General features: G+C 37.6%; 1 protein-coding gene across 1 annotated transcript in view; it reads left to right on the forward strand.

Annotated features, from left to right (window-relative positions):
- Positions 1–317: 317 nt before the first annotated feature.
- The window catches only part of CFAP46 (cilia and flagella associated protein 46), a gene marked incomplete at both ends in the record, with an annotated part of 82,264 nt that continues 66,901 nt past the window's right edge, over positions 318–15,680 (forward strand). The window contains 10 exons of the mRNA XM_082486377.1: positions 318–366; positions 921–1,045; positions 2,014–2,145; positions 4,615–4,679; positions 5,198–5,362; positions 7,581–7,704; positions 9,106–9,200; positions 11,139–11,238; positions 13,986–14,084; positions 15,427–15,617. Coding sequence (XP_082342503.1) covers positions 318–366; positions 921–1,045; positions 2,014–2,145; positions 4,615–4,679; positions 5,198–5,362; positions 7,581–7,704; positions 9,106–9,200; positions 11,139–11,238; positions 13,986–14,084; positions 15,427–15,617 — 1,145 coding nt within the window. The remainder of the gene's footprint in view (positions 367–920; positions 1,046–2,013; positions 2,146–4,614; positions 4,680–5,197; positions 5,363–7,580; positions 7,705–9,105; positions 9,201–11,138; positions 11,239–13,985; positions 14,085–15,426; positions 15,618–15,680) is intronic.

Raw genomic sequence — 15,680 nt, forward strand, 5'->3', positions numbered from 1 at the left:
GGAAGACGTTCTTACCCTCTCTCACACACAGCCTGTGGCACTGGCGGCCCCCCCCGCTCCGGGCCCTGATGGCGGCGCCCCCGCGCCTGGGGCGGGGCGGGCGCCGCGGGGGCCGTTGGTTCCCTCGGGCGGGGCGGTGTTGTGGGACCGCTGCCGGGAGACGCGCGGCGGCGAGGGAGGAGGAGAAGAAGAAGAAGGAGGAGGGTCGGGCGGCGGCAGCGGCGGGCGGACACCCTTTGGTGCCGTCGGTTGCTGGGGAAAACCTCGGAAGGTGCCGCCGGAGAGCGTCCCCCGCAGCCTTCGCGGAGCCGCCCCGCATGGAGGTGGCCGTCAGGCAGCGTCTGTTGGCCGCGGGGAGCCGCCGCGGTAAGGGGGTGCCGGGCGGCCGCGGAGTGCTGCCCCTCACGGAAAATAAATATAATAAATTGCGCGTTGAGCGCGGAAACTGCTTGGTCTTAATCTGTTTTGTTTCTGAGTATATGGAAAACGCATTCTTTCTCTGAACGCTTTAAATGTGCTTCTTAGCTATGAAAAGAGGTAACTGCTACGGTGTTCTTAATTTAGGTTCTTCCAGTCAAGTTTACCTCATATAAAAGCTTTAAGGATCGAATCTCGACTTTCTGCGTCAGCAGAGAGTGCTGTTGAGTTCAGGGAATTGGGAATTGGGCCTCGGAAGGAGTTCACCGTCTCGTGCACCAACGTCGGGGGTTTAAATGGCAAAAGGGTTGTTAATGCTTCATTTTACAGCTGTGGCTGATGGAATAATGTTTGTTTGACGTTATTTTTCCTAAACATTAGTTTATTTCGGTCTAGGAGAAACAGAGTGCCATGTAGTTGACTTGAAATAACGCAATCACGTCTGTCAGTCCACCTTGAAGCATAAATTATCTGTTACATTCTTTACTCCTTTTTAATTTCAGATGTTCAGGCCTTGAGGAACGCTTATGAGCTGATCAAATCAGCCTGCCAAGGAAGAGCTGCACTTGACTCATCAGATCACTTCAGCACCGACTTATATGTTTTATGTGCCGAACAAGCATTTCAGGTTTGTAACTCAGGCAGTTTATCTGTATTGAATAAAAACATTTATATGGCACGTTGTATTTACAGTTGTTAAAGTTACTACTTAAAAATATTCCTAGAGTACCTGTGAAAAATATTACACTTATGTTTTTGAGAGCAATTATTTAAACATGCATTTTTGGTTAAAACTTGGCCTCTAAATTGTCACTTATTTATAATTAGTCAGCAAACTGTGCTTTGTGAAGTTTGTAATTAGACCAAAATGGGCAAGGTATACCATAATAATATAAAATAGTTTGCCATGCCTGTTTTTTCTTGTTATGGAAAACTAACATTAGGAATTTGGTTGTGACTGAAGAAGATGTGTTTCTGAACAGTCCCTACTAGGCAAAAGTGACATTCTAATTACTGACTTCTATGAGATGTGGTAGAGGTTCTTAATTTTGAAGTATTTTTTAGTTTTCAATCTATTGATGCAAGTGATTTGGTTTCAAGCAGACAGAGTTTCTAAGAAAACAATTTTTTATTTCCAAGCTGCAAGCCACTCAAATTCTATCTGTTGTCTGAAAATTGAGGTGCAGCACTGACATCCATACAAAATCCTGCAGGCTAATATCTGTCCTTTTAAAAAGAAATTCTACTAAGAATTTTGCCTTTATGTTAGCAATTGTTAAGTTAATGGCTGTTAAGAAAGGAAACATTTTTTTTTATACTGTAAGGGGTTCTATGGCTGAGTGACTCGGGAGTTTTGTTAAATAAAGGAGCTATTTGTCTATGCATTTGGAATGACAAAAGTCTAGCTTTAAATTTTAATAAGTCTTAATGGGTTTGTACCAGATCTGATATGCAGCTTTATGGAGTATTGTTTGCATGCTGGTATACATTTAGATGTTAGACTTGGAGCAGGCATGCATTTTTAAAAACTAACAATTCTTAATTAAGTATTTGTTGCATTTTTTAAATATCAAAATGCTTTTTTTTTGGTCTTAGTTGGGATATCGGGAAATGAGCAGTGACTGTCTACAGATGTATTTTAAAGGAAGATTTCCTGTAAACCAGTTTCTTGGCAGAGCATATTTGTGCCAAGGCCAGTTGCACACTCCACTCTCCACAGATAATTTGGTGAGAAATTATGAAGGTTGAATTATATTGAACCAGTTCTTAAGAGTGTTTCTTCCTAGGTTTTTATATGTTGCTTTCAGTCATTTAAAATACACAAGGGTAGTCAGGACTATGGGAAAAAATAAAGGAAAATAATATTAATGAGTAGTTTGGGAGTAAACAAAACATACCAGCCGAATTAGATTAATGTTGCAAATACTTTGGGGAGCAAAAAAAAAAAAGAGTGCTTGCAAAGCTTTTCAGATGGTTGATTGTTTTAAAGCCCACCTTTTTACTTTTTACATCAATACGATACTTTCAGACCAAATTTAACTGTAACTGGTAAAACAGTTACCACTTTTATTCAGGATCACACTAGGCATTTCACAGAATCATGGGGAATGGAGGACTAAAGGGGCCCTCAGAGAGGCTGTACAGTTCATTTCTCTTCTGTGGTAGAGTGCTTCCACCACTGCTCAGTTACCTTTCCATCTACTGCATTGGATGCGGCTTTTTGAAATGAGAGATGAAGCTTTCTGGTAGCGACTCAGCAGGATACTTCTGCTTCTAAAAGCTTCTGTGTGTTACTAGTTGGTGATAACCATGTCCATACACAATGAGCAGTTTTTACCTCCTGCTGAATTTGAAATGGAATAGGTTATGTTTTCTGTCTTTAGTATTTCACTTATCCTTGTACTGTGATCAGTCATCTTTGACAATTTGTCAATGATATCTGACCCCCTAAAATGGCTTTAATGTTTGTGTTGCTGTTTGATGTTTGTGTTATTTGTGTTCACAAATTTCCCTTGCGGATGTTGCTGTAGTTTCTTTGAGTAATGTGTTTGAATTAACTTTCAAGCTAGCATCCTTTCCCTATTAAGCTATCTGTAATTTCTCTGCCTTCTCTTAGCATATATGCAGAACAACTGATCAGTGGTCCCTTTAAAACTTTGTACACATTTGAAAAGTATTTCCTAATGTCCAGTTAGCCTTTTATGTTTCTAAATTAAACAAACTATTTGGCAGTGTTTTCTAAATCTCAGCCAAATTTTGCTGTTTTCTTCTTGACTCTTGCTAACTTGTTAGAAGTTAAGAATCATCCCAGTGTGTGCAATCCTAACTTGGTTTCCTTGTGCTGTGTGTTGTAATGCGCTTTTTAGGATACACTTTGTATCACTTGTAAGGTTTTTTCACTGCTGTGTTCCTAGGTCATTTATGACAATTGGAATTGCACATCATCTCATGATTGATGACTAGTAATCATCATTCACTTAAACATAAATTTGCCCTTATTTTGGTTTGCATCCTAAGGAATCCTTGTTAGCTGATTAAGATGCTTATGGGCCAAGTGCAACTTTTCTACTCTAGTATCTAATACCTCTTGGGATCTCAATCCTAGTTTTCCCTTTATCTAGGCAGTTCCCACTTATTGCTCAGTAGCCTTCTTATGCTAGTCCCAGAGCCCAGTAAATCAGTCATGGCTGTCTTGAAGTTTTCAGTTATTCTGTCACTGTATGGAGCCATCTGGTACCATCCCCTTCCTGCCCATCCAGTTCCACTGCATCTTTCTCTTAGGCTTTCAATAAACCCTTTTTATGACCCATCCATCTGCTTTACACCCTCCCTTCAGGTATTTGTACATACTGATGAGATTCCCCCCTAAGCTGCCTTCTCCAGGCTGAACAGTCCCGCTCTCTGAGCCCCTCCTCATACAAGAGATGCTTCAGTCCCTTCATCATCTTTGTGGACCTTCGCTGGGCTCTCTCCACAGTGTCCATGTCTCTCTTGTACTGGGGAGCCCAGAACTGTGTTCAGTTCTCACCAATGCTGAGTGGAGGGGAAGGATCACCTCTCTCCACCTGCTGGCAGCGCTCCTCCTACGGCAGCCCAGGACACCATTAGCCGCCTTTGCGGCAGGGACATGCTGCTGGCTTGTGCTCAGTTCGGTGTCCACCAGGACCCCCAGGTCCTCCTCTGAGAGCTGCTTCCCAGCTGCTTTAATGACAAAAAAAGAGCAAGCCTGGCACACCATTCAGTTGACAGATTCTTGTTGGATCTTTTCTGAAGAAAATAATACCTTATGTATTTTGATGGGGACAAATCAATATTATTCTCTGCTGCACTTCCTCCTCACTCCCCCCTCCCCCCCCCAGCTTTGCTCTTGGATGTTTCTGAGCTTTCTTTGCTGAATACACAGCTTTGCAGTTTTGGCACATTTCAGTCCCGATAATTAAAGTTTGGCAGAAATGGAGGAACTTGAAAATATAATCTTAAAATTTGAAATCAGGAAAACGTAGTAATAGGCAATGCTACTGATTTTTGCTTATCTGTTTCTGTGGCAGCAACTTATTATGGCAGTATGTTTTATTTGAGATTGGTCTGAAAATAAAAGTTATGAGATATGAACATACTGAAATAGGAAAAATGTACTGATTTATAAAAGCCATGTTCAAATTGCGTTAGCGTTTTTTTTTTTTTTTTCTGTTGTAGGACGAGTTTGAAAAATTTGTGCTGTTTTTTATGAAGGCAATAGATTTTGCCACCCAAGATCAAAGGTGGGTCCTACTGAAAGGATTAACTCTTTACATCTCAGGAAATGTTACTGAGTTAGATCTTCATAGTAGTTTGTCTCAGATAAACACAAAATTACAGAGTATTGTAAGACACTTCTAAGAAGCAAAAATTGGAACTTTTCCTATGTGTTTAGACAAGAACCAATCCTGACTAAGAACTGAGAACACAGGTACCGCACAAGAATACAATAACTCTTGCAACTACACTGTACCCAGTAATTAACCACTTAAAATAAGCTAACATGGTGCTCTCCTTCTACTAAGCCTAAATATAAGAGGGGAAGAAATGCCCAGAGGTATCTACCATCCTTAAATAGGTTGATTCATCCCATCTGTTTAAGACTGTTCAGTATTCTTATATTGTTGCAGGACAGAAGTGCAGTAACAAAATGGAAGGAAAATCCACAAAAGCAAAAAAAACACCCAAACAACACAACTCCAGACTACCTAGTAAAAATCTAAGTTCATGAAATAAGAAATTCTTGATTCTTGTTTTTCAGATATTATTTTTTGGTATATAATGCCTCAGTTCTTTATTGGCAACTTGTGAGGCCATATCTTAAGCCTGGATTCTGCTATTGGCTTATTCCCAGCCTTTCTCAGATTGTTAAAGCGTTAAACCAAACTGAAGAGCAAGACAATGAATGGAGAGCAGAACTCATGATGTAAGTTTCATTGTATTTTTTCATATGGACATTCTGTAGTCCTCTTGTACATGTGGTTGCCACCTGCGGTAGTCTTTAATAATGTATATTTCATGGGTATTATTGTAGATAGATTTGTTGTGGAAAGCTTAATTCATAACTTTGTGAAGATATATGAATGTACGCTTAACATACAAAGTGCTTCATTTTAATATTCGCTTTGAGGTTAAAATTTTAGTGGTGGAGGCAGTTAGGCCCTAGGTCTGATCTGAAGTGTCACAGTCGTTTTGGATGTAGTGTTTCAGCCATTGCTTACATGCAGTCCTTTTAAGCAAGGAGAAAGACAAACTCCCTTTTTCTTTAAGAGCTATTTTCTTCAGGTAAAGAAACATAACCTATTCTGTCTGGAGATATAGCATATGCCTTAGGATTGCAAGGCAATTTGGGTGGGAAGGGACCTCATGAGATGGGCAACCCAGCCTCCTGCTCCAGTCCAGGTCAGCCATGGGATATCTTTATCTACTCAGGCCTGGAAGCTGTCAAGGACGGAGACCGCAGAGCCTCTCTGAGCTGAGCAGCTCTGCGTGACTGTCCTCACGGGGGGGAAAGGTTTTCTTTATTACCACTCCGAACCTCTCTTGTTTCAATGTCCACCCATTGTCACTTGTCTTCCTGCCATGCACCTTAGTAAAGAGCCTGGGTCCATCTTCTCGGTGACCTGCCTCCCTGTAGGCACACGTCTCCGTGATCTGTGCCTGTGCTCCTGTTTGAACAGACTACGATGCTGTTGGCCACCTGTGTTTCAGAGCACGCTGCTGGCTGGTGGTCAGGTGGCTGTGCACCAGGACCTCTGGGTCCTTTTCTGTAGGTGTGTTTTACGGAATTTTTCACCAGGCACAAGGCCTGGGAGACGTTTCTGGTGAAGACTGAGGCAAAGGCGGATCCAGTCTCAGCTTTCATCTACTAATCTAAAGATTGTAAGCAATACAGGAAGTTAGAAGATAAATATTTTTATAATAGCTGAATCTGCAGTAAATTAATTTGTTGTTGGTAATTTTACTTTTAGAACTGAACTGAATGTTTTTTACCTAAGCAAGATTAAAATGAAAATAAAAAAAAAAACAACCCCAAACAAAACCCACAATCAACCCAATGTGCTATTGGTACTATTATACACATTTGCGTTATTACCAATTATTTAATAATAATTATTATTTAATAATAATTGGTAATGAATGGTGTATCAATATCAATGTATTACCATTTGTACATTTCCTGAGTAAAGCTGGAAGATAAACCTTGTGATATCTCTACTGAGAGACTCGGTTTTATGTGCAAAATGAAGAATGTCGATGTAATTTTTCAAGGTCAGACAGCCTTTTCTCAGAGATGTTTTGGTCTGCTATTCTACAGACCATTTCCAGTTCCTGTTACAGTTCTGCCACAGTTTTTTCCTTTCTCTTTGTGAACTTTTTTATTTCTTTGGTCTATGACTGATGGTTTATCGCTATGCAGCATTATCTTTATAAGCTGAAACTGGAGAGAAGTAAAGAATTAAGTAACAAAACATTGAAAAGGGTATGCTAAAGATTGTTGGAATACCATGCATGAAGTTTTTTTTTTTATACCACACATGATGAGAAGTACCAAGTGCACCCAATATGTTTGTGTTATGAAACTAATGGTAGCATTTATTTTTTCTTACATTTGTGTTTATTTTTTGGATATTTGTTGTTGTTGTTAATTTATTTCATGGAATCACAGGCTCTTTTTCAGTTAAATCAGATAAAGTATTGAAAATCCAGTAGATACATTGCAGTTCCCAACGAATAGGGTTTTTTTTTGCTAGATGGCTTTGAAATACTAATCTTTCCAGTAGTTAAGGCGGAATCTTAGAATACATCTCACAGAAATGTTTTTCTCATGCAACTTTAAATAATTAATCATTTTAATTCCAGGTGTCCTGTTGAGAAGAGTTTTCACAAAAGTCTCCCTTTCCGAGATTATTTTTGTGATCTGCAATAAATGTATATTAACAGCTGTATATCTCTGGAAGAAACAAAGATGTAGAAGTTAGAGGGTCTCTTTTGTGTTAAGTCAGTGCTTTATAGCACTGATCACTTGTACCGCATTTAGGAGTGGTAACTTGAATATAAAGAATCTCTTGAAAAAAAATAAGTAAGAATTATTTCAGAAAGCATTGATAATTATTTAATACAAATATTTATTTGATCTGCAGAAATTTACTTGAGTGCTTCCTTGATGCTTCGAAACTGAAAGAAGCAAAAGAGTTTTCATCTACTGCAGCAAGCTTTATTAAGGAAAATGTTCCAGATAAATATGCTCAAATATTTTCTCTAATGGTAATGCTGTAAAATATTTTTAACTCCCATAAGACAGGAGCTTTCTGTACATTTCGTAAGATCATAGGTATAATTTTTACATATGTTGTTTTCTTTAAATTAAATTTTGTGATCTACCAAAAGATATAGTAGATGCACAGAGATTTTTACAATTTGTATATTTTTGATACTATAAGCTAAAGAGCTCCCTACTGCTTCATGTTATTTTAATACAAAATTGTATCATCAAGATAACTATTGCTAACCCTAAAAATTCTGTCTAGGAATAAGTACTGTCAACACAGAAGACATAGTGGGTGCAACTTAACCTGCCTTGTGCCATTGAGGGCATATTTAGCGTCTGTTGACTCTTCTCATACTGATAAATGACCCAACTTGAACCCTATAAATAGTTCAGGGAATTGGAGCATATGACGATAGTTCACATTTCTTGCATGCCTTTAATTTGGGAAATAAGAGGGTGAAGATGAACGTGGCAAAAGCCGAAATAGGCAAATAAAACTTGGAAGTTGCATGCAGTCATATTTTCTTGCATTCTGCTACATTGTTTATTTCTGTCCACTCCCAATCACTGCATTTCAAGAGTGTATGTTTATAATATAAAGTTCTCTAACATTGGTTGGAATTAAGAGAACCAATATACAAACTTTCAGAGGTGCAATATTAATGGAGCAGTAGCATTTAGGCAAGGTCAAAATGACTTTTGTATCTTTTAGAGGCAGTATTGAGCAAAGCTATTTGACAGTGGCCTTAAACAGAAGAATAAAGTAGTTCTAAAATTGTACTTGGGCTACGTGTCTCAGGAGGGCTACGGAAGTATGATTCCCCACTGCTGAGTGCGTTAGTGACAGCATACTTAAGTCCTGCAAAACTTACTGTTCCAGGACAGCTTAAGTAATCAGTATTGATTGCCATGGGCAGTCAGTGTGAGAGTCGGAAGAAATGATGTCACACGTTTAATGTGTAATGCTACAGTTAAATTGAAATAACTACAGTTTATTGTCATTTCTTCATGGTTTTTTTTGGTTATATGTAATTTATAGTTACAAATAAATTTGAATAGAGCTCATTTCTTGCAGCTGGGTGAGGTGATTTCAGAATGAATGCTATCAAAATGTGTTATTAAAAATGCATTAATGAGAATTCTGACTTGGATGTTAGTTCCACGTTTAGATTTCTGCTAATACTTCTGATCCTCACTATGTGAAGATTAGTATAGCTCTACTGGGTGAACTTTGAGGTGTCTATGCAGAAAAAACATAGATTACCATAGTAGCCTCAGTGCCCTTAAGGTCCATGAAAAAGCCTACAGGCAACATACCTGCTTTATTTTCACCCCATTGAGTGTCTGTCCTTTGTTTGCTTATTTAGTCAATTAATAATGAGATTTTTATTTTATAGGTATATCACAAACTAATGGATATCTCCCAGGTAGAGAAGGAAATAGAAAATTCCATCCATTTTTCAGTTATTTATAAAATGCAGACGTTAAAATTGTAAGTATTAAAATGTATCCTTCCACTTGTACTTTGGTGCTTGATATTACAGAGGTAGGATCAGGTTCTGGTATCCCATATGCCAGTAGAAAAATCTACTGCAAAGATTAGTTTCTCAAAAGGAAAACTATACTGACTGTTAGGGTAGTAACTGTCAGGCCTGTCTAGAGAACAGCCTCAGCTAAAAAGTGAGAGAGTTCTTTGGGAATGTAGGGAATATAGGGAATATATTGTCAGATGAAAGAATTTGAGAGGTTGAAAGACATTTTTGTATCTAACAGATTGCAGTTTGGTACACAAGTCGTGTATAAGAGAGTAAAGATGAAGTGGGGAAATCACACCTAAAATACAGTGCATGAATCGCAAGGATGGGAAGCATAATACTGTTTAAACTTTTTAAATTTTAAAGGCATAAAACAATTTTGAAAATTAGACTACATAACAAAATCTGATTATTTTTTTTTCAATGTCTCAACACTTCCCCATTTAAAAAGTATTAATTCTTTTCTTAGTAACAGTGGATTAATTTATGTTGACATTATAGGGAAGTTTTACACACTGTTTTTCCTTGCTTCTGGAATAAAATTTACTGTCTGAAATATTAATTCTTATGCTGGAGTGTTCTTTGTGCTTTGTATCTGGACGTCTCTGAGTTACTTACTTGGTCTACTGAAATAGGTTTTGTTGACTTTTTTTAGGTTTTTTTTTCTTTGATATTTCAAAATCCAGGTATCCCACTAATACGTCGGACTAAGAGCCATCTGTTCTAAAGTTAGGAGAGTTATTTCAATTTTTTAATACAATAATATTTCTTGTGAAAAATTATGATTGATTCCTAATGTATTGCAGGCAGTGGGACACAAATGAATTTCCAGGTGATGCCACCGCAGATCTGAATTCTGTATATGTACTTTTGAATCAATACGATGTACCTCCAGCATCTGTTCTCAGTATGAAGTGAGTTTTACTTGTCATAGTTCTGTGAAAGTTGATGCTGAAGCTGATCCTGCTTCCGATGAAGTCTGCCAAAGTTCCTATTGACCTTGAAGAGGATAAACTCATACTTTGTTATAATAGTTTCTGTTGCATTAACACTTAGGCCATCTTAAAAAAGACAAATGTCCTATTAGGCTTTATTAAAGAACCTGAGATTATGTATCTTCTTCCATATAGCTGTTTGTATAATGTGATTAAATCTTTCCATAACCCTTTCTTGTTGATAAAATGAGATTTTTAAAAGGTTGTAGAATTAACAAGTGCTTTTCAGACTTCAGTTTAGCTTTAGCTTTCCTTGGGGCCCTTTCCAATTCTTCAGCATAATTTGAAATGCAGACTAAACTGAACCCTCTATTCCAGTATAATGGCAGCTGTTACACGTAGAGGTAATACTATATTTTTACTTGTTAAGGTCAATCTTCTTTGATATTCAGGTATTTCATTACTTCTATTCCAGACAGTACACTGCTCATTCAGTTATTTACAGAGATCCAAACATTTAGAACACAGTCTCCTACTGTGTGCTTTCTTAGTTCCTAAGTAATTGACTGATGGATTTTACTGTTTTGTGTGCCAGTTCACCGCACTGCAGGTAATTCTGTCAATACAGTCTTCATTTGCTGTTTCACCATCTTTGTGCTGTGTACATTCATTCGGTATTTTTTATGTTCTTCAGGATCAGTTTGTGCAGGACTACAATAAAAGTATACTAATTGTTTTCCATAAACAGATGAACTTTTTGTATTTTTCATGTAGCCAACTCTGATCTTTTTCCTTTTTCCTTGTTAACTGAGCATTACTGGTATAATCATGTCCTCTAATATTCAGATGACTTCAAGATTTTCAGACATATTGCACAAAGTTACTTTCATATTGTGTTTTTCTAATTCCATAAAAGAGTAATATCAGATTTTCTGAAGTGATGTTTTTCTATTTTTGAAGGATTCCTTTGATTCTGGAATTAGCTCGTTTTTCTTTGAAAGTAAACTGCATTAAGATTGCATATGATTGTATACTTGATTTGAAGAGAGCTGGGATTACTGTAAGTATTGATATTAATTGCAGTTATTTGTTTTGTTTTGTTTTTAACACCCCTCCTCCCCCTATTGTAATTATACTTTAAAAATAATAGTGATGGTTCTGGGATCTTCTATCCATCTGTGTTGTTTATATTTTGTTAATGTAAGTAATTACTTGGATAAGTGATCTATTGCTAAACTAGAGAGATGTAAGGTCAGAAGGTAGGGTATAGGTAGAATAGGGTAATTAGCAGTGCAGTTAGTTTTGGCAAATAAATGTTAACTGTAAATTTTTGCCTATGTTTTTGAAATACTACCTGTGGAACAGTTTGATTGGAAGTTAAATGCTGCCTGCAAGTCTTAAAGATTTAACCAGTTTACCCATTGGGATTGTAATTGGTCACCAAGATGTAAGCTTTAAAAGCAGTTAACATTACACACATTCACTACAGTCTTTCTGAGTACAGTGCCAACCTTGCAGAACAGTGTATGAATCCTAATTTTGATGAGGAGAAAACAGAGCATTTGTCTGGAGCATGATTAGGGGACTGATGGAAGGAGGAGTTCAAAAAAGCTTGCCAAAAAAAACCCCCAAGCAAAGTTGTTACCTTTTCTGGAAAGTAGGACTCCAGCAGTATAGTTCTTTCATTGGAGTGAGAAATTGAGAGAGGTTGTGCCACAAACCGCACTGCCTAATCCTTTTGTTTGTGTGGATCTTCTCTGAAAATGTTTGTTCCTGTACATTTCCCAGATTAAAATTCTGTGCAGTCTCCCTAATAACTGCTCATTCAATGTGTAAGCCCTTTTTGATTCTTATGTCCAACTGGCTCTGAGATTTGTTTTTTCCATTCCATCCCCATTGTGGTGGTTTAACCCCCGTCGGCAGCTGAGCACCACACAGCCGTTTGCTCAGTCCCCCTCCCGTAGGGTGGGGGAGAGAATTGGCAGGGTAGAAGTGAGAAAACTTGTGGGTTGAGATAAAAACAGTTTAATAATTAAAAAGAAATAATAATAATAAATGTAAGGAAAAGAGAAGAAAAAAATAACAGAAGAATAAAACCCAAGAAAAGATAAGTGATGCGAATGAAAACAGTTGCTCACCACCAGCTGACTGATGCCCAGCCAGTCCCCGAGCAGTGTCCCCCCTGCCAGCCTCCTCCCAGTTTTGTTGCTGAGCATGATGTCCCATGGTCTGGAACGTCCCTGTGGTCACTCGGGGTCCACGGTCCCGGCTGTGCCCCCTCCCAGTTCCTTGTGCCCCCCAGCCCTCGCTGGCGGGGTGGGGTGAGGAGCGGGACAGCCCTGGGTGCTGCGCGGGCGCTGCTCAGCAGTGACTAACACATCCCCGTGTTCAGCACGAATCCAGAACAGAGCCCCATACAGGCTACTGTGAAGAAAACTAACCTTATCCCAGCCAAAACAAGCACACCCGTTGAGAAACAGAACTGTTCATCATTGTAGTCAGAAAATCAATATGTTTTTCAGATACAAAAATGTATGAAAAAGTGCCTGGTTGTGTTGTGAGCCCCATGAGTAAGTTTCTAGTTATCTGAAATGTGCAGTAAGGAAATAAAAGTGGTAAATACTGCCAAATAAATTTCAACATGTATTTCCAAGTTTCTGTTATAATGATCCTACTTTGAGTTACTTGTAATGTAAATTTTGCTTATCCCCACTGAATTTTTTTTTATTCCAGGTGTCTGCTTCAGGCCCATTTTTTTTTTTTTTTTTTCCTGAAAATTTCCCACAAGTCTAAAATCATACAAAGTTCCATAGCATTCCACTGGAAGATGTGGCTAAATCCCCTAGATCAAAGGTTCACAGGGATTTAGTTTGAGTATTTGAATAGGCAGTAATAGCAAGTATCCCTTCTGTGGCAGCAGTAGAGCAGCCTTGTGTCTGTTTCAGCCTTCCCTTCTCCTCAGAGTTAGCGAGTGTTTAAGTGACCATCTTCAGATTGCCCAGCATCATTTTGACAGTGACCTCTTCATGGTAGAGTGAGGGGAATCTGTATCAAGTTCCAGTTCCCTGGGTTTTGCCAAATACTGACAGATTTCTCAGCCATAACATGGATTCCATCCCTCTGTGTGTTTGTCGTTACATGGTAGTGGCAGTTCTGCATTCATCTATGTTTCTCAAGATCTCATCTGTTTTCCAGTCATGGGGATGTTCAATTAACAACGGTCGTGCTGAGTGATTTGACGATAATTCATAATGAATGATGAATGGAGATGCTGTCTGGCTTTCTTTACTGCGCCATATGAAACCAAATACAAAGTATCTTAGATGATCCATACATACAATTTGTGATTTAATAGCCAGATCTTTCCTGAGGTGTTAAAAATCTAACCTCTTTTTTTTCACTTAGAAGTTTTGCTATCCATCAAGATGAAACCTTTCTGTCTTGACTAGCTCTCACTTATTCCAAGCATTTACCTTTTTAATAACATTAGTGAGCAAGAGTCTACTAGAACTGAAATCAAATTACAGTATAGGAAAAATGTAGTCTCCACTAGTTTTCTTATTGCAAAGTTTGGCAGTGAACAACTTCAAAAATCTTGGTAGTTGTTTTTCAGCTTTGGCTTAGTAAGAAGTGACTGCTGTTCAAACAACAAACTCTACTCCCTTTTTGTTTCAGTTAATTAGCTAGTATAGTGGGATTTTCAGTAGGAAAGTACAGTGCTGTATTAGTGTAATTGCATGGGTTTAATCTTCATTGTGTTCCTTTTTAATTATTAAAACTAGCATTTTGTATATTAATACTTCATAGGAGCAAGGGAAACTTATTGAAATAGAATGCCTGGAATGTGAATATGAAATAAAAAAAATTGGCACTAAAATTGGGACTTATACTAAAGGAGTCGTTGAGGTAAGTCCTTTAACTTTGAGAGAAAAGTAAAAGTTTTAATTTGTTAAATGTGGAAAATTGCATTGGACTTGTGTGTCTGAATTACATTCTACTGATCAGAAAGTCTTTTAAACTTTATATTCTTTCTTACTGGGCTGCCAACAAGAAAACAGGGGAAAAATAATCACCAGTTGTATATTCTTCTCTGAAGTCTTCTGACTATAAAGGTTTATAATATATTGCTCTCCAAGAGTAAAGGTGGTAGCACTAAGGCACGCAAAGGCAACACTCTCTTGTTTTCATATTTTACATTTATGTGAGGTGTTTTCATAGGATACCTTGAGTTGGAAGGGATGCATAAGGATATCGTGGAGTCCAACTCTGCTATTATTGCATGTTATGGGCAACCCCATATGAATTCTTATGTCAGAGAAATGCAGATTATTCCTGATAAATTGTGACACTGGGGAGGATTTTATTAGATTTTTGTAGTCAGTTGATGCAGTTATAATCAGACCATCAAAATCAGAAGCCTAAATTGTCAATATTGTCAATGGAATTAGATAGGTGCCTACAATGAACAATGAGCTATTAGAGGCACCCAAAGTTGCTAAAATGGGAAGTATGGATGTGCTTCATGGAATTCGATAGTGTTAATGCATAAACTTACTCCTATCTATGACTATTCTCATTTTGGGGTTCAGAAATTCCGTTCACCTTTTGAACAAAAATAATTTCATTAATTCCTCATAATATGAAACACTACTAATACTGCTTAAATAAAAAATAGGATATTTAGGTACTTAGGTATTTCTAAGTATTCCTACCACAGTGTATGCAGTTGGAGATTTTTTTTGTTTGATTTTTTTTTTTTCTTTTTTTATGTCATAACCTCTAAAAAGAAAATAGTGTCTTGTTACTGTAGGTAAGGATTTGCTTTTACATTTAATAGGAACCAAGTTTAATTGACAGTACGGCAAATCCCAATCATAATATTTCTGGTTTTCCTCTCCTACACTGTGTTTGTAGTTTAGTAGAAAAAAAAAAAAAAAGCTAACCCTTCTGAATTCACAAATATTTCACAATTATCCATTTCAATTTATCATAAGAATACCTGACAGACCTCTGTCTGAAATATGTAGTAGCAACATGGAGTACCTAAAAGAAATACTCCTTAGTTATCAATGCCTATTAAAAAAAAATATTATTTTAAAAAACATTATTAAAAAAAAAGTTGTCGAAGTCTGCTGGCTGAGGGACTGCATTCTATTGGAAACAGCCCTAAGGTTAAAGTTTGGAGGAACATGTAAGAAGTTGTATTCGTTAAATGCAATATATGCTAATTAATTTTTCATTTGTGTAGACTCAGCTGGAATTGATAAAAAATCTTGAGTTAACCTTAAAACATGCAGTACAGTTGGGAGATCCTGATGTGATTCAGGTTGTTTGTACAACCCAGTGGAATCTGTGCTTACCACTACTACAACACAATTTGCATCAACATGTGCGAAAGCCGTTGATATCAGTTGCTGATGTCCTTGAAGAGATTGACAGGTAATGTTCTATGCTGTGTACTTTTCTATCTGTTACTTTGGAAAGTCTGATGACTGCACATCA

Source organism: Vanellus vanellus (assembly GCF_965231255.1).
Source record: "Vanellus vanellus genome assembly, chromosome: 7".
Taxonomy (NCBI): Eukaryota; Metazoa; Chordata; class Aves; order Charadriiformes; family Charadriidae; genus Vanellus; species Vanellus vanellus.